This window comes from Anolis sagrei, chromosome 5 (genome assembly GCF_037176765.1).
Source record: "Anolis sagrei isolate rAnoSag1 chromosome 5, rAnoSag1.mat, whole genome shotgun sequence".
NCBI classification, from domain to species: Eukaryota; Metazoa; Chordata; class Lepidosauria; order Squamata; family Dactyloidae; genus Anolis; species Anolis sagrei.
Genome location: NC_090025.1, coordinates 104646071 through 104671662, shown reverse-complemented (window position 1 = coordinate 104671662; position 25592 = coordinate 104646071). Strand labels below are relative to the sequence as shown.

Here is a 25592-nt window from a genome sequence, read left to right as displayed (position 1 = left end):
AATCAAAGAGCATTCTGAACCCCACAAATGACAGAATCGGGGCAAACTTCCCACACAGAACCCCTATGACCAACAGGAAATACTTAAGGCCATCCAATCCAACTTCCTTCATCAGGGCAAGAAAAGTAATCAAAGTCCTCCTGACAAAGAGCCATAGATGGATATAGATAGATATGATTCACACACAGATATAGTATAGATTTGAAAGGGACCCTTAAAGAAGGGCAATGATATGTTGCATGTTCCGGGGTGGGCAAACCAGAAACTCTCCACATCAACACTGACAAAGAAACTGCAAGAAAGACTGTTTACCCACAAGCAGAAAGACATTACATAGATTAGAAACAAACACTTTCTCATTCCTTTATTTTCCAGATTCCTTTATTTTCCAGACTGGGCCACAGCAACGCGTGGCAGGGGACAGCTAGTTTTATTATATTGTGGGATTTCTGCCTTGATATTCTGGGATATCAGGCTGTGTGGAAGAGCTACTGTATCTATATATTGGCTGAAGATACACTTTTAAATGTACTTGTCACCATAAAGAAAAAATAAAATAAAACAAAACTCACAACAACGCAAACCCATTTTGGACCAGGGAAACCCAACCTGTCTAGGCCTCACCTCTTCTGTAGAGAAACTACAGGGCCTTTGGTCTCCCAGACACAACTCACACCCACAGCAGGGCCATAGGGTACTTTCTCTTTCCAAACCAAGCCTCTCCCACAAGGTATGTAGAGCTGAGCACAGGCGGGCTCTTAGGCCCAAAACAGGGCGGGCCTGAGGCCTGCGAGGCCCTCCCTCCGCCTCCCTCAGCAACACGCGCGAAGGGGCGTCAAGGAAGGGGCCGGGCCTCCCTCCCTCCCTCGCGCCACTCCGCGAGGAGGCACCCGTGGGGCTGAGGGCGGCAGGGAAGGAAGGAAGGAAAGAGGCCCCTGATGGTGGGCGGCGGAGGAGGCATGCGCTCCGTCAGCTACGTGCAGCGGGTGGCGTTGGACTTCGGCGGGAGCCTCTTCCCGCACGCCGTCTGCCTCGGAGACGCCGACAACGACACGGTAGGCCCGGCCTTGTCTGCCTCCCTCGCTCCCTCATTGCTTTGTGTTGGAAGAGGTCACGAGGGCCATTCAGTCCAATCCCATTCTCTTCCTGCAGTTCGTATACACCAGGCATGGGCAAACTTAGGCCCTTCAAGTGTTTTGGACTCCAACTCCCACAATTCCTCACAGCCTCAGGCCTCTTCTTTTTTCCCCCTCAGCTGCGTTGCCAATGAGTTTTTACTTTGTGATGTTTGTGTGTGTGGTAACTGAAAGAACACGTAATGTGAACATAACACATTTGCTAGCAATATAATTCCCTTTTCTCCTCCAGCTAAATGAGCTCGTGGTGGGAGACACCAGTGGAAAACTATTTATATACAAGAATGATGAAAGCAAGCCTTGGAGTGTGCGCTCATGTCAAGGAATGGTCAGTAGAAACTGAAGTTTATCATCTTGATTTTACAGTATTTTGTACTTGTTGTGTACAAATTACAGCTGCCTCAGTATCTGTGTCCCTAATTCTGGGGAAATTGTTGTTGTGGTTGTTGTTCATTCGTTCAGTCGTCTCCGACTCTTCGTGACCTCATGGACCAGCCCACGCCAGAGCTCCCTGTCGGCCGTCACCACCCCCAGCTCCTTCAAGGTCAGTCCAGTCACTTCAAGGATCCCATCCATCCATCTTGTCCTTGGTCGGCCCCTCTTCCTTTTGCCTTCCACTTTCCCCAGCATAATTGTCTTCTCAAGGCTTTGCTGTCTCCCCATGATGCGCCCGAAGTACTTCAACTTTGTCTCCAGTATCCTTCCCTCCAATGAGCAGTCGGGCTTTATTTCCTGGAGGATGGACTGGTTGAATCTTCTCGCAGTCCAAGGCACTCTCAGCACTTTCCTCCAACACCACAGCTCAAAAGCATCAATCTTCCTTCGCTCAGCCTTCCCTAAGGTCCAGCTCTCACATCCGTAGGTTACTACAGGGAATACCATGGCTTTGACTAGGCGGATCTTTGTTGCCAGTGTGATGTCTCTAGTCTTTACTATTTTATCGAGATTGGACATTGCTCTCCTTCCAAGAAGTAAGCGTCTTCTGATTTCCTGGCCAGTCTGCATCTGCAGTAATCTTTGCACCTAGAAATACAAAGTCTGTCATGGCCTCCACATTTTTTCCCTCTATTTTCCAGTTGTTAATCACTCTTGTTGCCATAATCTTGGTTTTTTTTGACATTGGGGAAATTAATAGTTCTTATTATCTGCTTTAGCGCACAGACCTCAGTTGTGATACCAGATTATTACAGTACCCCTAGAGTTCAAAATATCCAGTTTATGGACTGGAGGATATAGTTTTTGATCCTTGTCTGCTCCTTACATTTTAACACTGCCTACTCCTTGTCCTCCATTTCTGAGAACAGGCATGTGATGTCATGAGTTTGCATTAAAATGTTTGACATAACATATGAAGCACCATAAGTAATTGTTGTGAGAGGGGATGGACATGTCTTTAAATGGATGCTAATGGAGGAATGATTGGGGGGGATTTGTATGGGACAGTTGGTGAGTGGCAGTTAAACTTGGGGCTTGGAGAACACAGCTGAAAATACGTAAAGGACTTGGAGTAAGGCTATGGTTGGAGTGAGAGAAAGCAGTTCGAGTTATATGATTTATAAGGGTCTGATTTAACCAGAGATGAGAAAGTGTGTTTCAAATGTTATATATAAATAACCTATTGTTCTATGTTTAATTCCTGTAATTTTTGTTTTCTTTTGTTTTTATATATTTTTGGCCTCTGAAATCACTATCTTCCTGAGAGCTTGGTTTCAGACAAAGTATTTGTGGTGGCAGCATTGAAGTTGGGAGAGCCCCACGCAGCTGTGTGTGCCTGAAAGGTGCTCCTCTTCATGAGAGAACACAGTTGCCCACCAGGTCCTCCAGCCAAGAGGAGACTTGACGTGTGGCTGTGTGAGGTTCTTGGGAAATCCCTGCACAGCCATGTGTACCTGCAGGACGTTCCTCTTTGCGAGAGGACACAACAGCCTGCTATGTCCTCCCACAAAGAAGAGGGCTCACATGCATCTGGGTGAGGCTCTTTAGGAGGGCTCCACAGAGCTGCGTGTGCTTCAGGATGCTCCTCTTCACGAGAGAACATGGCGGCCCACCATGTCCTCCTGCAAAGAGGATGGTTTGACATGTGGCTTCGCAGAACTCTCAGGGGAGCTCTGCATAGCCACATGTGATTGGGAGGGCTGGGGCTGTGGCCAGAGCTATATCACATGGCTGGGCCCAGGCCACGGCTGGAAGCAAGAGACCAAAGGGATGCATCTGGCCCACGGGCCTGGATTTGCACATGCATGATTTAGACTGATACTACAAGCGGTGTCACACAAGAGAGGCAGGAAGATACAGAGTTGCAGAACAAGGAAACCATCATTTTGAGTACTTTCAGTGAACACTATGGAGGTCTTCCTAGTTGATAAGTAAAGCATTTGGCCACAGTGGTGTCATTTTCCTGAGCTGATATCAACACATTTGTTGTATACCGTGTTGGATAAAGGGTTGGAGTTCCACATTTTTAGAAATGAAAGATTTCTCTGGGTTGCTCACAATACAAATTGGGGGTAATTTCTTGTCTCATAATATTTACTGTGGGCTATTTGTTTATCTTCTGATAACGGCCAAACAAGAAGCTTGGCCTTCTTATCACATTGTTATAGGCACTTTGAGGATTGCAGAATTTGCACATATTACACTCCTGGTCAAGGCCTTAACCCTCGTGGCCACTTTTGTTTTGTTATAAGTCTTGAAGAGATATTGTATTTTGGGAAGGGTCTCCTATGCACTGTGATATGTTTCTTGGTAAACACATCAGTACCAGGAGACAGAATATTTGAATGTCAATCAATATTTTCCTTACTCATTAGCTGTTCATATGGTCCAGCCTATGTGGTTTATGGTTCTGAAGACAATGAATTTATTTAAGATAAAACCTGTTGTTGTATTTTATTTATCTATTTGCATTAGCATTGATGTACTTCCATATTTAGACTTAAAGTATTCTCCTTAATCAAATGAATTCTTTTCTCCTCCAGCTTACCTGTGTTGGTGTTGGAGATGTGTGCAATAAAGGAAAGGTAAATGTTTAAAAAAGAAATCTTCAACTTGCATTTATGTTCTCTGTCTTTGCTTTGCTGTCCATTCGTTCAGTCGTTTCTAACTCTTCTTGACCTCATGGACCAGCCCACGCCAGACCTCCCTGTCGGCCGTCACTACCCCCAGCTCCTTCAGGGTCAATCTAGTCACTTCAAGGATGCCATCCATCCATCTTGCCCTTGGTCGGCCCCTCTTCCTTTTTCCTTCCATTTTCCCCAGCATAATTGTCTTCTCTAAGCTTTCCTATCTTCTCATGATGTGGCCAAAGTACTTCATCTTGTCTTTCTTTGCTACTATTGCATAATATAACCTCCAACTATTCAGTTTTACATCTCATGAAATAATGTTCACTTCCATGCTATGGCATGTAATGTATGCATTATGAATTGCTCTAACATTCAATTCATGCTGTTTCTGCTCCATATTTGCTGAGTCACTGATTCTTACATATATTGGTAGACTTGTTTTTCCATTTATTTATGAAATCTGGTCTTTTTTTGTACACATGGAGAAAATCCACATGTGGACATATGTATTGACTCATCCTCTCCAGTCATCCAAAAATTATGTTTCTTTTGCACCCTCAGCAATTTTTAGATCTTTAATTCATCTTGTCTCAACTATTTCCAGATTTTTCAAAGCCATGGGAGGGAGGGGATACTTTTGTTTGTTTTTATAATATTTTATGTGGTTCCCATTGTTTACATTATTATGATTTTTTTTCTATTTTTTTAAATGGACATTTTTATAGGTACCATTCTGGGAAAAGGTCAGCATACAAATTTAATGCATAAATTAAATAGTTGACATTATTATTATTATTATTATTATTAACTTTATTTATACCCTGCAAAATCTCCCGCAGGACTCGATGCGGCTTACAAAGGCCGCATCGAGTATAACCAAAGAGTTGGAAGAGACCACAAGGGCCATTCAGGCTAGTCCTTTCCTATGCAGGAACACACAATCCAAGCACCCCGACAGATAGCCATCTAGCCCCTGTTTAAAAGCCTCCTAATACAGCCATTTCCCACATGGAAGGAAAAGCAAAAGAAATCTCTGGAAAGTTCTGCCCAGGTGTCTAAGGCATGGATGTCAAACCCATTTTCATTGAGGGCCACATCAGCCTTATGGTTGTTTTCAAGGGACACTTGAATTTCTAGCTCTAGTCATGATGTTTAATTATAAGAAATACAGGAGCTTTATTCCAGCATTTGGAAGGTCACATAAATTGAAATGATGGGCTGGATTTGGACTGCAGACTAGGTAGAACTAAGGACTGCTAAAGGTTTTCCTTTTACTATCATGGAGATACTAAAGAAATGGCCCTCATTTTCCCACCAGAGGGTCATATTTATGCACCTTGGATATTAAGTTTCCACTTTGAAAATGAGACTACCTAAAATACAAGTTGCAACAAACCCATCCTTTTAGCTCAGTAGTTCTCATCCTGTGGGTCTCCAGATGTTTTGGCCTACAACTCCCAGAAATCCCAGCCAGTTTATCAGCTGTTGGGATTTCTGGAAGTTGAAGGCCAAAACATCTGGGGACCCACAGGTTGAGAACCACTATTTTAACTGATAAATTCTACAACAACGTGCATATATGCTACCAAATGGATAGTAGTTCAAGACTCCTCAGAAGGAGAGGTGTAGCTCAGCTTCATATTCCTCTGAGTTGGAAGTTTAGAGAGTTGCTCAGGGTTTTTACAGTACATATGCCTTGCCATTTTCCAGGGTAGTACGCATATTCTCCATGTTATACCTGCCATGTCTGTTGTACTGATCATGGTTCCTTTTTATCAGAACTTAGTTGTTGCAGTGAGTGCTGAAGGCTGGTTCCATCTCTTTGACCTGACTCCACACTCAAAGCACCTGGATGCCTTGAGTTACCATGAGCTCCCAGCAGCTGATGACCCAAAACTGGGATTCAAACAGCACATTCCTGCCAACACCAAGGTTATGCTCATCAGTGACATTGGTGAGTAGAAGCACACATGGAGTGGAAGATGCTTCACATAAGAGAAAATTTGGTGTCAGTGTGTGGGCATGAAGAAGAAGATGAATGCAGTTCATTTTCTTCCTCAGATCTTAAGTTTTCGGAGCTAGAAAAGGACAAGAAATGTAAGGTCAAACTTTTGGCCATCCCAAGCAATTATGCAAATTGAAATTATATGGTAGCATGTTTAGTTTTTAATTGATGAATCACAAGTATTCTGTTTGCTTAATTGTCATATAAATGTTAATGTTTTAAATTACATGTGCTGTTGGCTTCCATTTTATGTCTCAAAATAAGAGGAAATCTCTCCTGATGCTTTGATTAAAAACAATATTTTAAGCATTAAAATAATGCTGCTGTAGATCACCTTGTATGCTCTTTCAGTCAGTTCTTTTTGTATCTTCTATGAAAGGCGTAACACACACATTTGCAATGTTGTTTGTTGCTGTTGTCCACCTTCAAGTCATTTTTGATTTATGGGGAACTGTAAGGCAGCAAAAATATGATCAGAAACAAGTGCTATTTTGCTCAATAACTGAACTCAACATATGCTGGACCATTTTCCAACTCAGTAGGAAAAACTATCACATGGTTCCTAAGAATAGATTGAAAACTGTTTATTGTACGATGACAATGCTTTCATTGGCATTTTTTACCATTTTAGTTCCTTAATTTCAGTAGATGTTGTATTCAAATCTGAAGTGTGACTAATTGTACAGCTTTTGTATATTAGGAATGATCTCCTTTTGATTCCCTTTCAATTGTCATATCAAATGGAATTATGGCTCTTCTCTGTGGTCTCTGTGACTCAAACACACAAGTGGGTTATCGTCACAAAGTACCTTTTAAAATATATATTTTTAAAATTCTGTGTTATATTATCGCACCAGAACCAGCCTAGCCTGAATATAAACAATCGTATCACTATGTAGATCTGTTAGCTAAAATAAGCCAACCATAGAAGTGCGTTGTAATCAGTCTGAGAGAACAAGTTGAATTCATTTTTCATTTTCCACTACGTGCCTTCTCTTTTCTCTGAAGACAAATGTTTTGTTTTCTCAACAGACGGAGATGGAAAAAGCGAATTGGTGGTAGGTTATACAGACCGTGTGGTGCGGGCCTTTCGCTGGGAGGAGTCGTCTGAAAGTTCAGAGCATATATGTGGACAGCTGGTGCTACTCAAAAAGTGGCTGCTGGAGGGACAGGTAGGAAATGGCTTTATAGACACTGGTGTAAAAGAACACACCTCAGGAACAAGGAGTTTAAGGGGGATGAGAGAAGGCGAGAGTGATGTATATAGTTTCTGCCCCATAATTTCTGCTCCCTATACATCAAATTTTGGCAGATTTTAAATGAATCATGCTGATCTTCTATGCAGCTGAGCCTTATTCATGTACTGTACTTATTACCCTACCACAAGAAAATTTATTGATAATACTAGCCATCCCCTGCCACACGTTGCTGTGGCCCAGTCTGTGTATATGTGTTTTGTGTGTGTATATATGGGTGTATATGTGTTCATATATTTGTGTATATGTGGTTTTATGCATGCATTATAATGTATTTTTAATTTGTTTGGCTTTTTAAGTCTCTTCCACTGTGTTTTTCAGTGTTTTTATGAGTGATGGTCACTCCTTGGCCTGATAGGTGTATTATGTCCAAATTTTGTGTCAATTCGCTCAGTGGTTTTTGAGTTATGTTAATCCCACAAACGAACATTACATTTTTATTTATATAGATAATAAGTGCAACTAAGTAATTATGCCAGTTATCAGTATGCCTCCCATCACATCCCTTAATTTTCAGCAACAATTATATACAAATTAGATTATTCACTTTCCCCTGAATTATTCTTCTCACGTCAACACTACCTGTGGAGTCCAGAAACTAGATAGCAGGAATTTGAAAATGAAGAAGAGAAAGTCAAGACAAGTAAAACACTTCTGGACTTGAGAGGTGAAGGGCAAGGGGGCCTCACATGAGCATCAGAGGATGCTTACAGCATAAATATAATAAAAATTACAATTTACAATTAAATCATTTTAGAACAGTATACTATATCATCCATAAAATTTAAAAATAAATTAATAGATTAACGTGCCAGTAAAACTAAGCCAAGCTGGGAGAATCCGTATCACAAAATCCAAATTTACTTTTCCTATTGCTGCTGGCCTCGTAATCGAATGGCTGGCCCCAGAGGCAGGTCTTCAGTTGTCTTCTAAAGGACAGGAGGGAGGTGGCCAACCTGATATCCTTAGGGAGAGAGTTCCACAGATGGGGGGCCACTGCCGAGAAGGTCCTGTCTCTTGTCCCCATCAACCGTGTTTGCGAGAGTGGTGGGATAGAGAGCAGGGCCTCTCCTGATGATCGTAAGCTTCGGGGTGGTTCATAGCAGGAGATCTGTTCGGACATGTAATCTGGGCCAGAACCAGATGAATCCAGGTGGCACACAGGTGCAATTAGTTGAGAATAACAATCCATTTAATTAACTGATTGGTTTCATTCCCTTTTTTTCTCATGGGTAAATCTCACCTCTCTCAGGTGGATAGCCTCTCTGTAAATCCAGGCTCCGATTGTGCTCCTGAGATGATGGTGTCACAGCCTGGATGTGGTTATGCAATACTCCTCTGTACTTGGAAAGGACAGAAGCAGCCTCCAATAGAAAGGACAGACAGTTCTGCAACTAGCAGGTGAAATTTCCAGGACCAAGTGGGGCATATTGATATAGTCTAATAATGGACACCACTCATATTTATTTATCTGTGGCTCAACCTTCTATTAATGTTTTGGGTGGAGACTGAACATGGTGAAGCATGTAATTCCAGATTCCCCCCCCCCCCCCCCCAAAAAAAAACAAACCCAATCAAGAGTAATTGTTCAACATGTTTCTGACTAATCTGGCAGCTTCAAAGCATTGATGGCTGAATGTGAGCTTGTGGGCCTCCAGCTTTGGTTTATAACTCCCATCATCCTTAGCCAGAATAATTAGTAGCTGTGAAATTATGGGACTTACTATTCAACATCTGGAAACCTATAAATCGCTCCCACATGCATAGGATGAGCTCATCTACACAGTCAAAGAGATTAAATCAAGTCAGAGCATTGCTGCTTCAGACTGGCCCTGGATTCTGGGGAGCTGTTTACATTCCCCTCCTGCAATCTGCAGCCGAGTCCAGATCATCTAGTTGAGCTAGCCTGGTTCAGTCCCACTGGATGGTCACCCTTTCCTGGAGTGTTATTCCTGCCACTATGGCAGTTGGAGCAGCATGCCTTTGCTAACATCAGGAGAGTTCCCAGCAATGGCCAGGAGCTCCCCAGAGGCCTTGGCTGACTGCCACAGTGACATGGATAATGCAGGTCTGTGCCATTGAGTTTGGGAAAAGGTAATAGCAGCACCTGGCCATGTCCATCCACCTTATCCTGGAGTGTGGGGCTACTCCAGTGCATTCCCTAACGTCTTCTAATGTGGGGTCATGTTGAGCAGTTTTAACATGCATTGCCAACTAGGAGTCCTTGGACATAGCCTGGATGTCTAGCAGCATAGTCTGGTTGAAAATGGAATATGGTCCCATAATTGTACCCAAAGATATTTAAAGACCTCACCTCTGAGGATGCTTGCCATAGATGCAGGCGAAACGTCAGGAGAAATGCCTCTAGAACATGGCCATATAGCCCGAAAAAACCCACAAGAACTGAGTGATTCCAGCCATGAAAGCCTTCGACAATACATTGATATTTAAAGAATTTATTGATACATGTTAAAGAAAATTATTATAAATTGGTTTGGAAATGGTACTTAACACCAGTAAAGATTGCAAATATTAATAGGAATGCCACAAAAAATTGTTGGGAGAGGTTGCCAGGAGGTGGGTACATATATACGTATACAAAATTCATATAAATGAATTTTGGGGGAAGGTATTTGGAGAAATGGAAGCTATAATGGATATGAAGGTAGAAAAAAAATGCAAGCATTGCATTGTTGTCACTATTTAACGTTAAGAAATGGAAAAAAACAGAGAAAGATGCAATAGATAACAAGTTAACTGCAGCAAGATTACTGATAGCGAAGAATTGGAAAGGTAAAATAAATATACCAACTGAAGAATAGTATAAAGAACTATGGAAAATAGCAATAAATGATAAATTGACATGTAGGTTAAGAGTCAGGAAAGGGGTATGGAAGGAAAACGACTTTGATGAAGTTTGGAGAAAATTTATTGAGAAAGGCTTAAAAGAAGTAGATGGGAAATTATCTCCGCAAGAAGAAATGGTATTTTGGAAAGAGAATGTAAATTGAAGTGGCTCAGAAGGGGGGGGGGGGGGGGGCACAGAGATGAAAAAAAAGTATACGAGATATATATACACTTATAGTTGATGTAATGATGTAATGATTTGAGGACGGAATATAAGAGTATTGAAGGTATTGATGTATTGATGTATTCTAAGAAAACCAATAAAAATATAAAAAGAAAATGGAATATGGGACCAGTTGCAACAAACCCTGAGATTAAAGAAGTAGAATCTCCATTCTGGGTTGTTGTGGGTTTTTTTCGGGCTATATGGCCATGTTCTAGAAGCATTTTCTCCTTACATTTCACCTACATTTATAGCAAGCATCCTCAACAAGGCCTCTTCCTCTTTAGCACTTTAAGACCTAGCAATTTAAAATCTACTACTACTTGAACCTAATATCCTACCTCAACCCTGTATCAACTCTGTTCCCCAATGTCAGCATTCCTCCCTTGGGGTCTGCTTATTGTGTTACTGGTGGACTGGGAGGACAATAGAGGGTGGAACGGGTGGGGGGATCCTGGAATTAACACACCAGGAATAGGAAAGAATTGGACTGAGACTGAGTGGCAAAAGTATATAATCTGGTACAAGTCATGGGTTGAAACTACGAATTCTAAGTGCAATATGGTAGAAGAAGGGTATTCCACTGGCCGGGGGGCCCCCATAGAGCCCGTGACGGGGAGGGGGAGATACGGGAAAGGGAGACCACCAATTCGGCTAATTCGACCTAGAAATAGTAAAAATTTTACAGCCCAAATTCGGCCTAGGGAAAGAAGGAAAAAAAACTTAATTACTTGTAATCGGTCTCCTGACTTGGTAAGTGGGTGTACCCAGGTTGGCAGTCCCTCTGGGTTGAAGATGGTGCTGCTGAACGCCAGATCTGTCAATGGCAAAACATCTTTCATCCAAGATCTAATCTTGGAGGAACGGGCAGATCTGGCGTGCATTACAGAGACCTGGCTGGATGAAGCTGGAGGAGTTAATTTGACCCAGCTTTGTCCGCCAGGATTCTCTGTACAGCACCAGTCGAGACCTGGAGGGCGGGGAGGCGGAGTTGCGGTGGTCTATAAAAATTCTATCCCTCTGACCAGAGGCCCCATTCCACAGTCAACCAATTTCGAGTGTGTCCACCTGAGGGTGGGCGACCGGGACAGAATAGGGATTCTGTTAGCGTACCGCCCACCTCGCTGCACTACGGTCTCCCTACCTGAGCTAGCGGGGGTGGTCTCGAGCCTGGCATTGGAGTCTCAACGGCTTCTTGTGCTGGGGGACTTCAATGTACATGCCGAGACTTCCCTAGGAGGAGCGGCTCAGGACTTCATGTCATCCATGGCAACCATGGGGCTGTCCCAACAAGTATCTGGCCCCACCCACTGTGCGGGACACACATTAGATTTGGTTTTCTGTCAGGGATGGGAGCAAGGTGGCGGTGTTGAGGAGTTATCCACCTCTCCGTTGCCATGGACCGACCACTATCTGGTCAGATTTAGACTCACCACACCTTCCAACCTCTGCAGAGGTGGGGGACCCATTAAGATGGTCCGCCCCAGGAGGCTTATGGATCCGAACGGATTCCTGACGGCTCTTGGGGATTTTCCTGCCACCTCGGTTGGTGATTCTGTTGAAGCCCTGGTGTCTCTCTGGAATGGGGAGATGACTAGGGCCATAAACACGATTGCTCCGGAACGTCCCCTCTCAAGTAGCCGAGCTAAACCAGCACCTTGGTTCAACGAGGAGCTGGCAGCGATGAAGCGAAGGAAGAGGAGACTAGAGCGCGTGTGGCGTTCGGACCCGAGCGAGTTAAATCGAACACGGTTTGTTGCCCTATTAAGGGCATATGCCGTGGCAATAAAGGCGGCAAAGAAAGCTTTCTTTGCGGCCAATATTGCGTCCGCAAAGAACCGTCCGGCGGAGTTGTTTCGAGTTGTCAGAGGGCTATTGAACCCCACCACTCTGGATGGGAACCCTGACAACTCGACGGCCCGCTGTGAAGCATTTGCTCGGTTCTTTGCGGACAAAGTCGCTTTGATCCGCTCTGGCCTGGATACCACGTTAACGGCAGTCTCTGAGGATGTAACACGAGCATCTGCTTGTCCGATTTTGATGGATTCATTTCAATTGGTGAAACCCGAGGATGTGGACAAGATACTTGGAGGAATGAGAGCTACCACATGCATCCTAGACCCCTGCCCATCCTGGCTTCTAAAGGAGGCCAGAGGGGGATTGGCCGAGTGGGTGGAGGTGGTGGTTAATGCCTCCCTTCGGGAAGGCAATATTCCAGCCAGCTTAAAACAAGCTGTAATAAAACCGCTGTTGAAAAAACCATCACTAGACCCCACTCAATTCGTCAACTATCGGCCTGTTTCCAATCTTCCCTTTTTGAGCAAAGTCCTGGAACGTGTGGTGGCCTCACAACTCCAGGTATTCTTGGTAGACACTGATTATCTGGATCCGGCACAGTCTGGCTTTAGGCCGGGACATGGTACCGAGACAGCCCTGGTCGCCTTAGTGGATGATCTCCGCAGAGAGCTCGACAGGGGGAGTGTGTCCCTGTTGGTCCTGCTGGATCTCTCAGCGGCCTTCGATACCGTCGACCACGGTATCCTTCTGGGACGCCTCGCGGGAATGGGCCTTGGTGGCACTGTTTTACAGTGGCTCGGGTCCTTCCTAGAGGGTCGTACCCAGAAGGTGTTGATGGGGGACAGCTGCTCGTCCTCACAACCTTTGTCTTGTGGGGTCCCGCAGGGTTCAATACTGTCCCCCATGTTGTTTAACATCTACATGAAGCCGTTGGGAGAGATCATCCGGAGTTTCGGGGTGCGGTGTTATCTGTACGCAGATGATGTCCAACTCTGTCACTCCTTTCCACCTACTTCTAAGGAGGCTGTTCAGGTCCTGAACCGGTGCTTGGCTGCTGTGTCGGACTGGATGAGGGTGAACAAATTGAAGTTGAATCCAGACAAGACAGAGGCACTCCTGGTCAGTCGAAAGGCCGAACGGGGCATAGGGTTACAGCCTGTGTTGGACGGGGTTACACTCCCCCTGAAGACGCAGGTTCGCAGCTTGGGTGTGACCCTGGATTCATCGCTGAGCCTGGAGCCTCAGGTCTCAGCGGTGGCCAGGGGAGCATTTGCACAGCTTCGGCTCGTGCGCCAGCTGCGCCCGTACCTCGGGAAGTCGGACTTGGCCACGGTAGTCCACGCTCTGGTCACATCCCGCATAGATTACTGCAACGCGCTCTACGTGGGGCTGCCCTTGAAGACTGCCCGGAAGCTCCAGATGGTCCAGCGCTCGGCAGCCAGGTTGCTAACAGGAGCAGCTCTCAGGGAGCATACCACTCCTCTGTTGAGCCAGCTCCACTGGCTGCCAATTCCCTACCGGGCACAATTCAAGGTGCTGGCATTAGCCTACAAAGCCCTAAACGGTTCCGGCCCCACCTACCTCTCCGAACGCATCTCCTCCTATGAACCGACACGGACATTAAGATCGTCCGGGGAGGCCCTGCTCTCGGTTCCGCCTGCGTCACAGGCACGGTTGGCGGGAACGAGAGACAGGGCCTTCTCGGTGGTGGCCCCTCGGTTATGGAATGCCCTACCAAGCGACATCAGACAGGCCCCTTCGTTGCTGGCATTTAGGAAGAAGCTCAAAACCTGGCTTTTTGAGCAAGCGTTTGGCTAATCAGCGCAATTGTACACAGAATGACGGTAAACTGAACATAGGAACGGTATAAGAATATGAGACTGGATCTTGGTTGCGATCGAGGCACTGTATGAATGGTTGTGTGTTTGTTATTGGGTATGCTGTGTTTTAATTGTTATTGTTGTGGTAATTAATATTGTGTAAACCGCATTGAGTCACCTATTATAGGTTGAGAAACGCGGTATAGAAATAAAGCAAATAAATAAAATAATAAAAATAAATAAGTGTTATCCTATGAAGGGAGAGGAGGCAGGAAAGAAGCCCTAGCCTCTTGACCTTGCTCTCATGTCCTGCATGGGGAGAAATGAAGCCAAACATTTAATTTGGAATTCAAATATTTCTGTGTCTTGACATTTGGACTCCATTTGAAGTGCTGGAAGAGCACACTTTATTCTCGCCTGGGCTGCAGAAGTGAGGGAATAACACTAGCTGAACAAGTTCCAGCTAATACTTTGCCAATGTCCTGTTGACATCCAGCCCACAGAGGAACTTAGGGGATGGGTAGAGGAAGGAATTCATGCTCTGGCCTGGTTAGATAGAACGGAACTTTACGCCCACCAGCTCCTAATCCTTTTTAAATACTTTTTAATGCTTTTCCACTCTTCCCTCATTTTACAGTTATGCTGCAGACCCAGGGCCGTTCCACACAGCCATATAACCCAGAATATCAAGGCAGAAAATCAAACAATATCTGCTTTGAACTGGGTTATCTGAGTTCACACTGCCATAGATTCAGGTTCAAAGCAGATAATGTGGGATTTTATTCAGCTGTGTGAAAGGGGTCCCACATTGTTACTTCAGCCAGTTGCCACCCTCAGGAGAATTTGAAATGCAAAGACATTGCTCTTGTTGTGACTAGATTCCTTCCACTTCTTCAGGCTGTGCTTTCTTCTAGGGACTCTCCAGTCCGCGATGTCATCCTCCACCAGACATCAGGTCGAATTCACAACAAGAATGTTTCCACCCACCTCGTTGGCAATATTGGCAGAGGTGAGTGCTGGGATTTCTGAACTTGGCAAATGGGAGGAAATAAAAAGAGAAGAGGAATACCTTGGGGAGAGCCAAACAGATAATACTACTACTACTAATAATAATAATAATACTTCATTTATACCCCGCCTCCATCTCCCCAAGGGACTCGGATGGCTTACATGAGGCCAAGCCCAACAACACATCAATAAACAAGAAAGCAATAAACAAAAAGTAACAACAGTACAATTAAATAAATCACATATAAACATTAACATGCAAGGATTTAAAAACCTATGGCAGGGCCAGATATAATAGTTAAAAATTAAAAAATAAACGCTGGGCATAAACAAGGTAGAATATATCTAATAGGAGGGTTTTAAAGAAGTGAGGGGAGCGTAATCCAAGCAGATAGTTAAAGTGCATTTGAAGACATTTTGCTGGGAATTATTTCTTTATTCCGGGAAGGCACACTGGAACAGCCACGTTTTTAGGCTCCTCCTAAAGACTGCCAATGTTGAGGCATGCCTGATATCCCTGGGAAGTGAGTTCCAGAGTCGGGGCCGCCACCGAGAAGGCCCTCTTCCTTGCCCCACCAATCGTGCCTGCGAGCGAGGCGGGAGCGAGAGCAGGGCCTCTCCAAATGAACGAAGAGACCGTGTGGGTTTGTACACGGAAAAGCCTTGGAAATTATTATGCAGTTTGGTTCCTGTTTCCAAACTTGCTTTCATCCAAATCTAATTTCACTTTGCTCTGTTTGCTTTCTACCCAGTACACAATTGCAGTCCCACTTCTTCTGTGTTCAATCTGCCATTTGGTCTGTGGCCACTCTCCCAGGTTCAGCTTCAGAAAATGACCAATTTTTATGGGAGAGATAGAAAACTTTCTTTCTGTTCAACTGGCAATCCCAGAAACATTTTATCATATGCTTTCTCCCAGAACGAGTGGTTTCAGCCCCCTGAATGATTGGTTCCCTCTTGATACAACTTTTCCAAGGTGTACAGCTTACTTTTTGCACTGTGATGATTAACTGGCTTATTTCCTACATTTATGCCCTGTGTTGACCACTCTTTAGTCACAGTCTGATAGAACACAAAGGAAGCAGTATGGGTGGAATTAATCAGAATGATTTCCAGCCTCCATGGATTTGTATGCAACAGGCTCTGAACATCCTTCCAATTTCCGAAAAGCCTAATTACATATTTTGAGACTCAGATATTCTCTGGCTTCTCCACACAACCTGTGCCTCTCCCCATATTAACAAAAAGCATCTTCAGTTTTTCATGTTGGGGGAATATTAGCTATCAGAAATTTGAGAAGTATAGGTGTACTTATCCTATACAATTGGACTGCTTCTAATGTATATATTTATCTTTTTGCCCATGTAATTGAGGGAAGTATTTCTTTTATTTTAAAAAAAACCTTACAATTTCCTAACCTGATTATTGGGAGTCCCAGAAATTTATTAATTCGCATGTATTGAATAAAATTCACAAAACAAAACAAAACACATGAAGCCTTGAGTTCAGTTTCAAAATAAAAATCCATGGGAAAATGGAAATTAATTGAACTGTGGAAAAAGAGCCCTTTTTCAAGATTGATGAATTGCCCAATAAGAGTTTTCTGACAAATAATATGTGGGATTTAGTAAATGTAAAGATAAAAGATCTTTCAGAGGTCATAATTGAATGTTGTACTGAATTTCAGTTTTGATCCTGCTGCTATCCAACTTCTGTCTTCTTGTATTCTAGGATATTCCAAAGAGAACAGTGGTGCCGGTTTATTTGCACTCTGCACTTTGGATGGTAAGCCATACTGATTTCCTAAAGAAAATGGAATGGGAAGAATACTCTAGGTTAAGAGAAGAAAGCAGGATATTAGTAAACAAAATCCTCACTCTCATTATCATCTGGGTCAACTTCTGGCAGAAGATGACCATAAAATCAAACTGGAAGGCTTAGCAATGACCTATCTAGAGAAGTGTTCTCTTGGGTAATAAATACAGTGTTCACAATTCTTATAAATACGTTTTCTGCTTTCATAGCAATCCTGCTCCCCTACAGACATGAAAATGGGGGTCTGACTATATATGGAAATAGGTAACTGTCTTGCTATTTAATGTTCTCTTTCTCCTGCAGGGACACTGAAACTCATGGAAGGGGCAGACAAGCTGCTGTGGTCAGTGCAGGTTGACCACCAACTTTTTGCTCTAGAAAAACTGGATGTCACGGTGAGTTCTGTTGAGTTACATCGTTTGGAATAGGTATTTGTATTCAGCAGTGGACTCTGCCTCAGAGTGTGGTGGAAGCTTCTTGTTTGACTTTTAAACAGAGGCTAGATGGCCATCTGTCGCGGGTACTTTGTGCCTTTCCTGCATGGCAAGGGGTTGGACTAGATGGCCCATGCATACTCTTCCAACTCTGTAATTCAATGAACCTGGAAAGTTTTTGAAAGAATGGACCTTATAGATAAATTAAGCTTTCTCTTCTTGTGATGACACTGTTTTAATACATTATGAACTAAATGTAGTAGTAACAGGAGATTTTGGCTCTCCTGATGTTTGTTGGAAGAAAAGCTCTGTCAAGGTCCAACAAATTCCGCTCTTGCCTTCTGGAATAATTAATGGTCCAGAAGCTAGAATAAATAACAAGAGGATCCGCTGGTTTACATCTGATTCTAATCAACAGTGACGACTTGGTTAATGGGGTGGAAGAAGCAGGTTCCTTAGGTTCTTTTCGAGTTTGTTATACAGCAGAAAAGTGAGGCCTAGCCTTGTCAGACACACATTTTAGATTTCAAGAAGACTGATTTCAGAAGACTTAGGGAAAAACCGAGTGTGATTCTATGCTCAGTAATACTAAAAAATAAAGGAGTTAATGAAGGATAGGAGTTTCCAAAAAGTGAGATATTGGAGCTGTTTGATAGTGGAGTTGGATGTCTTCTCTATCTCTGGAGATTTTTTAGGAGAGACTTGATGGCCATCTGTTAGGAGTTGAAGCGCTGCCACCACTTGATATGAAGCAGACAACCCAGAAATATTTATTTATTTCATATATTTATTTATTTCATATTCTTGTACCCCACCTTTCTCACCCCTGAGGGGGGACTCAGGACAGCCTCACAGCAAACACCATTCGGTGTCAGCATAATGATAAGAACAATCAACAAATTCATTAAAACAAAACATTAAATAAACAGTTGTTAAAACACGCCAATTAAAATCCAGGTCCATTCATTGTCAGTTTGAAATTGCTTATGTCATCTTCATACAATCCACTGTTCAATGGTCAAATGCAAGGTCCCACAGCCAAGTCTTGAGTTTCCTTCTAAAGGACAGGAGGGAGGTAGCCAGTCTGATGTCTTTGGGGAGGGAATTCCACAGACAGGGAGCCACTGTTGAGAAGGCCCTGTCTCTCGTCTCCACCAATCACGTTTGCTACGGCAGTGGGATCAAGAGCAAGGCCTCTCCAGATCATCTTAAACTTCATGATGATTCGTAGTAGGAGATATGTTCGGACATGTAGTCTGGGCCAGAACCGTTTAGAGCTTAAAACTAGCACTTTGAATTGTGCTCGGAAGCAGATCGGCAACCAGTGGAGCTGGCGTAACAGAGGAGTTGTATGCTCCCTGTACACCGCTCCGGTGAGCAACCTGGCTGCTGACCGTTGGACTAATTGAAGCTTCCAGGCAGTCTTCAAAGGCAGCCCCATGTAGAGTGCATTGTAGTAGTCTAATCAGGATGTAACAAGAGTGTGGACCACCGTGGCCAAGTCATACTTCCCAAGGTATGGACGCAGCTAGTGCAAAAGTTTTAATTGTGCAAAAGCTCTCCCGGCCACCGCTGAGACCTGGGTTTACCGGCAGAAATCTTCAGGCTGCCGCCAATTAATATGAAGCTGCCACCAATTGAAACTATATATGTAGAACAACCAGGGCTGTCACGGGAGGGTTTTAAAATGTAGCTGTAAGTAACTTGACCATGGCTGAGCAATCTCTTTATTAAAGTTTGTGTGCTTGAGAGACGTTTGTATTTACTGGTGTGAGGCTTGTCGTTATTTATATTTTACCTGATGCACTTAACATAAGTATTCCATTACCATAGCTTAGTTCTTTTCTTCGGAATCTTCAGCCGCTTTCCTTGAGGTAAATTTGCTCCTCAATAATTAGACACACAAATCTTTATTAATAGTGAACTGAACAAGAAAATGTTTATTTCAAGAGCTCTTAGGCAGTATAATTCTTTCTGGTTACTTCATATACTTATCGAGGTTACAATTAAGTATTATATCATGAAATATTGTAAGAATTTCTATATAAGGTCCTGGTTGGCTTATTTTCCTGTCAAGCAGTCTTTAATAACTTGCTGATATCTTTAAAATGTTACTCTTGTCTCAGTCTTTCAACTGGGTAAATACAATCCTGTGGCTTCTTTACCTAAGTGATAGGTTAAGTGTAAATTTTGACTCCTAAAATACACTTTACCCTCAGCTTCCACAACGCAGGCACTGTTTTGCCCTTCATATAATTCGGTTCTCTCACTTAAAGTATAGACTATCTCTGGGAATTCCTTTCCCCTAACTCACAAGTTATTTTCTAATTCTAAATAGGTCCACTCGACCCTTTAAACCAGGGGTCCTCAGATGTTTTGAACAGAGGGTCAGGTCACAGTCCCTCAACTTGTTGGAGGGCCGGATTATAATTTGAAAAAAAGTGAATGCGTTTCTATGAATACTGCACATATCTTATTTGTAGTGCAAAAAACACTTAAAAACAATACAATAATTAAAATGAAGAACAATGTTAGGAAACATAAACTTGTTAGTATTTCAATGGGAAGTGTGGGCCTGCTTTTGGCTGGTGAGATAAGGTTGTTGTTGTTGTGCTTTCAAGTCATTTCAGACTTAGGCTGACCCTGAGCGAGGGCCAGGTAAATGACCTTAGTTTGAGGACCCCTGCTTTAAACTAAGCAGGCTGAAGGCTAAACACACTTGGCTCGGCTTTCCACTCACCAGATCCACCTTTTCCCTTTGACTCCCGGTCAAAGACTGAATTTTTAAAATGTTCCCTCTCCACCAGTGGCAGTTAGCTCCGCCCATTTTGCTTCTGCCTTGAGGCCTATGTCGCTATGGCAACGTAGCCAACCAACAGCTACATTTCAAACTGGCCTGCTTATACTATATATCACTCAATAATACATTTATTAAAGCTCTTATAAAACTAAGTAATTTGTTACAGGAGTGCTCTGATTATGCATTCCTATATGACAGGGGGATTGGTCTGGATGGTCCTTGTGGTCTCTTTCAACTCTATGATTCTTCTGATTTATTCCACTGTATTTTCACAACAACCCAGAAAGATTTTTACGCAGTCACTGATCAAATTGCAACCCATTTAACACTTTTAAGAGATAGTATATTCCTGAATAATGATTTCAGGAAGCAAAAGAGCTGCAGATATGGCCCTATAGTTGACACATTTTTTTTAATTATAAGTTTTGAACTCTTCCAGGCAAATGGACATGAGGAGGTTATTGCGTGTGCTTGGGATGGACAAACTTATATCATAGACCACAACAGGACCGTGGCTAGGTTTCAGGTTGATGAAAATGTGAGCGCCTTCTGTGCAGGTGAGCTGTTTCGTTCTTATTCCATCAAAGGAAACTGAATATTTGAGAATTCAAAATCATTGATAAGTAAACAGTAAATGTAACTCATTGTCCTATGTGATGGAAAAAAGCTTATTTTGTTCATTGGCAGAATATATGTGCTATTAATTCAATAGACTCCTAGTTCATTTTGTAGTATTTCTAATTCAAGAAACTTTGATAGTAAGGCTCAGCAAAACCATGCCTAAGACCCTCTAAAGCAGTGGTTCTAAACCTGTGGGTCCCCAGGTGCTTTGGCCTACAACTCCCAGAAATCCCAGCTGTTAGGATTTCTGGGAGTGAAGGCAAAAACATCTGGGGACCCATAGTTTGGGAACCACTGATCTAAAGTAATTGTTGGGTCACATTTCTTGTCTGTTTCTTGGCACAATTCAAAATGCTGATTGTGTTCTATTAAACCCCACAAAACTTGGGTCTGTGTTATTGGAAAGATTCTTAGTGATTGCAGCTTGGAACTTCTTGCCAAGTGAAACTAGGCTGCTCCAATTTTTCTTGTCTTCCCAGTAGACAAAGGCATTTTAATTGACATTTTCTAGGCTTGGGCTGTTGACTAACTTCTGGTGATGGGGCTTGTTACTGAGCTGGGTGCTGTATATTTCCTAGGGCATGTTATCAACTTAAATTTTAATTGTTTCGAACTGAGCATTTGACTTAATTCTCTTTTACTAATTAATTAGTTTCATGTTATTTTATTTAATATTACAGTTACTTGAGTTGCATGTTTGAAATAAAGAACAGGTGTCAACACCTAATAAATAAATTAATGACACTAAATTCAAAGTTGCACTGATTCAACCCTCTCTACTGACATTTTATATTAACAGAGCCTAACACTAAAATAAGAAATATCATCTGAAAATTTGCAAAACTTTGCTCTCAGACTAAGAACATCTCAACTTTTATTTATTTATTTATTTATGGCATTTGTATGCCGCCCTTCTCACCCAGAAGTAATATGTAAATACAATATATTATATTATTAGCATAATAATAATAAATAATAATAAACTTTATTTATACCCCGCCACCATCTCCCCAAAGGGGACTCAGGGCACTTACATGAGGCCACACCCATCAATAGAGAAACACAGTATAACACAAAAACACAACGGAAAATCAGAAAATAACATAGCATACAAAAATACCAAATGCAAATATACAGCACAACAATATACAATCAAAACATTAAACTATTAAAACTGAACACAATGGGCATGGCCAGTTCAAAGATTAAAATTTTAAAACACTGGGAGATAGGGCAGTGTAAAATATCAGGAAGGGGATAGCACAATATTAGTAGTATATATTACTATATTGTACTGTACTATTATACTGTAATATTATTAGTAATATTACATGTAATATAAAATAAATAAATTATAATTATATTAGTAGTAGTAGTATTATATTGTATTACATTATAGTATTATAGTACAATATATTACATTACATTACATTACATTATATTATTAACACAGCACAAGAGACAAGGTGGAACTATTTTCCTGGCCCCTCTCTTCACTCTGGCCCCTCTGGTCCCAGAGCAGCAGTTGGTGCTGGGGGAGGGGCTCCCAACTTGATGACACAGGAGACAAGATGGAACTGTCTTCCTGGCCCCTCTCTTCACGCTCGTCTCATTCCTCACAGAAGTTCAATGAAATCACCACTTCCTGTTGAATTACCCCATTGTAATTCAGATTAGTTTTTTCTCCAGAAAGGCCTACATGCAGAGCATCCTTTGATCAAAGTTATTCTTAGGCGAAATCTTACCAACATTTCATATCTTAAACTAGTAATGAGATGCCACTCTCATCCTGATCACCCAAAATTGATGGAAAGGGCTTTCACAGGACAGACTCCTCAAAGGACCAGCACTTTCTTGGTGCCTCTCACTATGTTTCCCAACAGACTATAGTATGGGAGGGGAAAGACTTGGATTTACCTTCGGCTGAATGCTTTCTCCCCCAGTCTTTTTATGGAATTCAATTATACCTCAGGCCTCTAACACTGACTGCTTCATTTTTCTAGGCCTCTATGCCTGCAAAGGAGAGCGCAATAGTCCTTGTCTAGTATATGTCAGTTTCAACCAAAAGATCTACATCTATTGGGATGTACAGTTGGAGAGAATGGAATCCACCAATTTGCTGAAAGTGCTAGAGTGCAACTCTGAATACCGAGATCTACTACTACAGCTGAACGTTGGTATGTTGCAAGTCGTTACAAGCCTCGTATAACCTCAAAATGGTGCTTTTGATTATAAATGAGAAAGAAAAGTAAATTCCATGCCTTTTAAAATGTGCTACTGAGAACTTTTATCAGTCCAATGGGAGATTCCCTTGCTGGCAAGACTGAACAATGTCCATCTATAGCAGTGGTTCTCAACCTTTGGTCCTTCAGTTGTTTTGGACTTCCAACTCCCAGAAATCCCAGCTATTTTACCAGCTGTTAGGAATTATGGGTGTTGAAGTCCAAAACACCTGGAGGACCAAAGGTTGGGAACCACCAATCTATAGTCTTCACAAAAAATGCTAGAAATATATGAGGTATCTTTTCATTCAAGAAAAAGTAGTCAAGTGCATAATTTTGTAAAAAAAGGTTTACTAATTTCAAAACATTTCACATTATTTCACATAACACTATATTTCACAGTATTCTTGATTGTGCACTAGCTCTGGTAGTGCTGATTTTACGTTAAGTAAAGGATATTTCAGATTATCAACACAGCAGTTACTCTTTTTTCAAGCAGTAGAGATTTTAATGGTGGCGAATCTTTAACAAAAGGGGCAGTCTTGTAATTCTATAAGGAACGACACCATTACTTCTCATATTCTTATGTTGATTGGGAATAGCAGAGAAAATATATAGATTCTGAAGTATTGCAAAGCAATGATACTTCAGTACTGATTTGCATATCTTTTATTTCTCATAGTTGATGGTGATGTTCCTGCTATCAAAGATCTGATTCACAAGACCTTATACTTTCCAGAGGAGCAGCTAAAAAGCCCTCCTCAAGATCCACTCCCTGCTACAACACCCAGCTTGGCTGGGATTCAGGAAACCTTATGAGAAGATGATAAAAAAGCAGACCACCCACAACACTGCTTCCCATGTCTTCTGAGTCCTTGCTTGGCATCCAAAGCAGTGTTACAAAGAGACTTCAGCAAAGAAGTGGAAAAGCAAAGTCCGAAAATGATAACAAAATTTTGACCAAAGGCAAAAACATCATTTCCCTCTTTTTTTCCTCATAATTCTAATTGTTTGTGTTGGTCATTTTCTCTTCTGACACAAAACATCAACACAGAAGTTGCGAAATACAAAGATGAAAGCAGAAAAATGATTGCAGAAAGACATTTGTTTTTGGTTGTACTTTTTTGTAGTTGTTTGTTTTATTTTAATCTATTTATCACATGTTTGTCTCCTCCTTAAAACGTCAATAAATGTTGTTATTCATAATGTAGACAGGATCAGCATTATTAAATGAATATTTTGAGCTAAATCCCAAATGGATAAACTCTTTTCATATACCATTGTATTTTCTTAAAATTATACAAACAGATTATGTTTTCTTAAGTTATTTATTTATTTATTTACAGCATTTTTACACTACCCATCTCACCCCCCCCCCCCCAGCGGACGACGACTCAGAGCAGCTAACAAAGGCAGCAATTTGATGCCACAATCAATAACACAGTTTAAAAACATAAATACATACAGAGTTAAAACAATAGCAATTAATTATAACCATCATAACAGTCATTTAAAAAATACTCAGTCCACAAACCCACCGATAGAACCATACAACCGTATCCTCATACATATCGTCTTGCCAATCCATTTCCAGTCAAAGTGCTGCTTTATGTTTATTGTCCGACAGCCTGGTCCCAAAACCAAGATTTTAATTTCTTCCTGAACGCCAGGAGGGATGGGTCGATTGTATTTCATTTGGAAGCGCGTTCCACAGGCGGGGGGCTACAGCCAAGAAGGCCCTGTCTCTCGTCCCCACCAGCCGCATTTGCGATGTTGGCGGGAGAGCAGGGCCTCCCCAGATGATCTTAAGTTACAAGGTGGGACGTGGAGGTAGATGCGTTCGGACAAGTAAGCTGGGCCAGAACCGTATATTTATTTACAAATGTTGCTACAAAAGAGTCCAGTTAATGCACTGTTCTTTTTAATGTGTCGTGCACAACCATCTGGTGACACACCCTTTCCCACTTTCCAGGTTTCACACATTCACAAACATACATTAATATGATGCAGCTATGTGCATGGAATGTTACTACTTCCTGATAATAGGTTCTTCCAGACAACAGCTTGGGGCCTTACCAGTCATCCAAATTGCAATAGAATTTGCAGAACATTTAATATACGATTTGGCAGAGCAGAACAAGATCTAGCCAGGCTCCAACAGACTATTTTTCTTTCTTAGACTTCAGGAGAGATGGTGGTGACTCACATCACTGCTCTGCTCCCTGCTGTTTCAAGGAGTGGCACAGCTACAATATGAGTCTCCAGCCCCCCTCCCCCCTGAAGTCTGCTCCTTAGTAGACTTTTGGTGGGGAGGGATTAGCCACTCAGATCATTGCTTCTCCAGTTCCTGAAGCCTCGGGGAGCAGTTTAGCAGTGATTACAGACTCCATCCATCCCCCTGATGTTGGTTTGTAGACTTTACTTGGGGGGGGGGGGGGTTGACTAAAATTGCTGCTATGCAGCTTTGGGACATAGCAGCACCTTTCTCCACCTCTCAACATCCACCCCCCCCCCTTTTCCTAAAGTCCGATGGTGCTTAGACT

General features: G+C 42.4%; 1 protein-coding gene across 1 annotated transcript; it reads left to right on the top strand.

The window, feature by feature from the left end:
* The first annotated feature begins 826 nt into the window (after positions 1-826).
* ITFG2 (integrin alpha FG-GAP repeat containing 2) lies at positions 827-24259 on the top strand. Its single transcript, XM_060778050.2, has 12 exons — positions 827-1055; positions 1369-1464; positions 4115-4156; positions 5981-6155; positions 7239-7378; positions 8715-8863; positions 15064-15158; positions 16889-16942; positions 17276-17367; positions 20646-20763; positions 22831-23004; positions 23732-24259. Exons 1-12 carry the CDS (start codon positions 939-941, stop codon positions 23866-23868), a joined length of 1389 nt encoding a protein of 462 aa, XP_060634033.2. The 5' UTR covers positions 827-938; the 3' UTR covers positions 23869-24259.
* The last annotated feature ends 1333 nt before the right edge of the window (positions 24260-25592 follow it).

Bases quoted from the DNA above. Each gene is read 5' to 3' on its own strand.
- ITFG2 (XM_060778050.2), top strand. From the start codon at position 939: ATGGTGGGCGGCGGAGGAGGCATGCGCTCCGTCAGCTACGTGCAGCGG. The intron at 1,465-4,114 runs GTCAGTAGAAAC...TTTCTCCTCCAG, and splicing joins TGCGCTCATGTCAAGGAATG to CTTACCTGTGTTGGTGTTGG. The intron at 8,864-15,063 runs GTGAAATTTCCA...GCTTTCTTCTAG, and splicing joins GACAGTTCTGCAACTAGCAG to GGACTCTCCAGTCCGCGATG.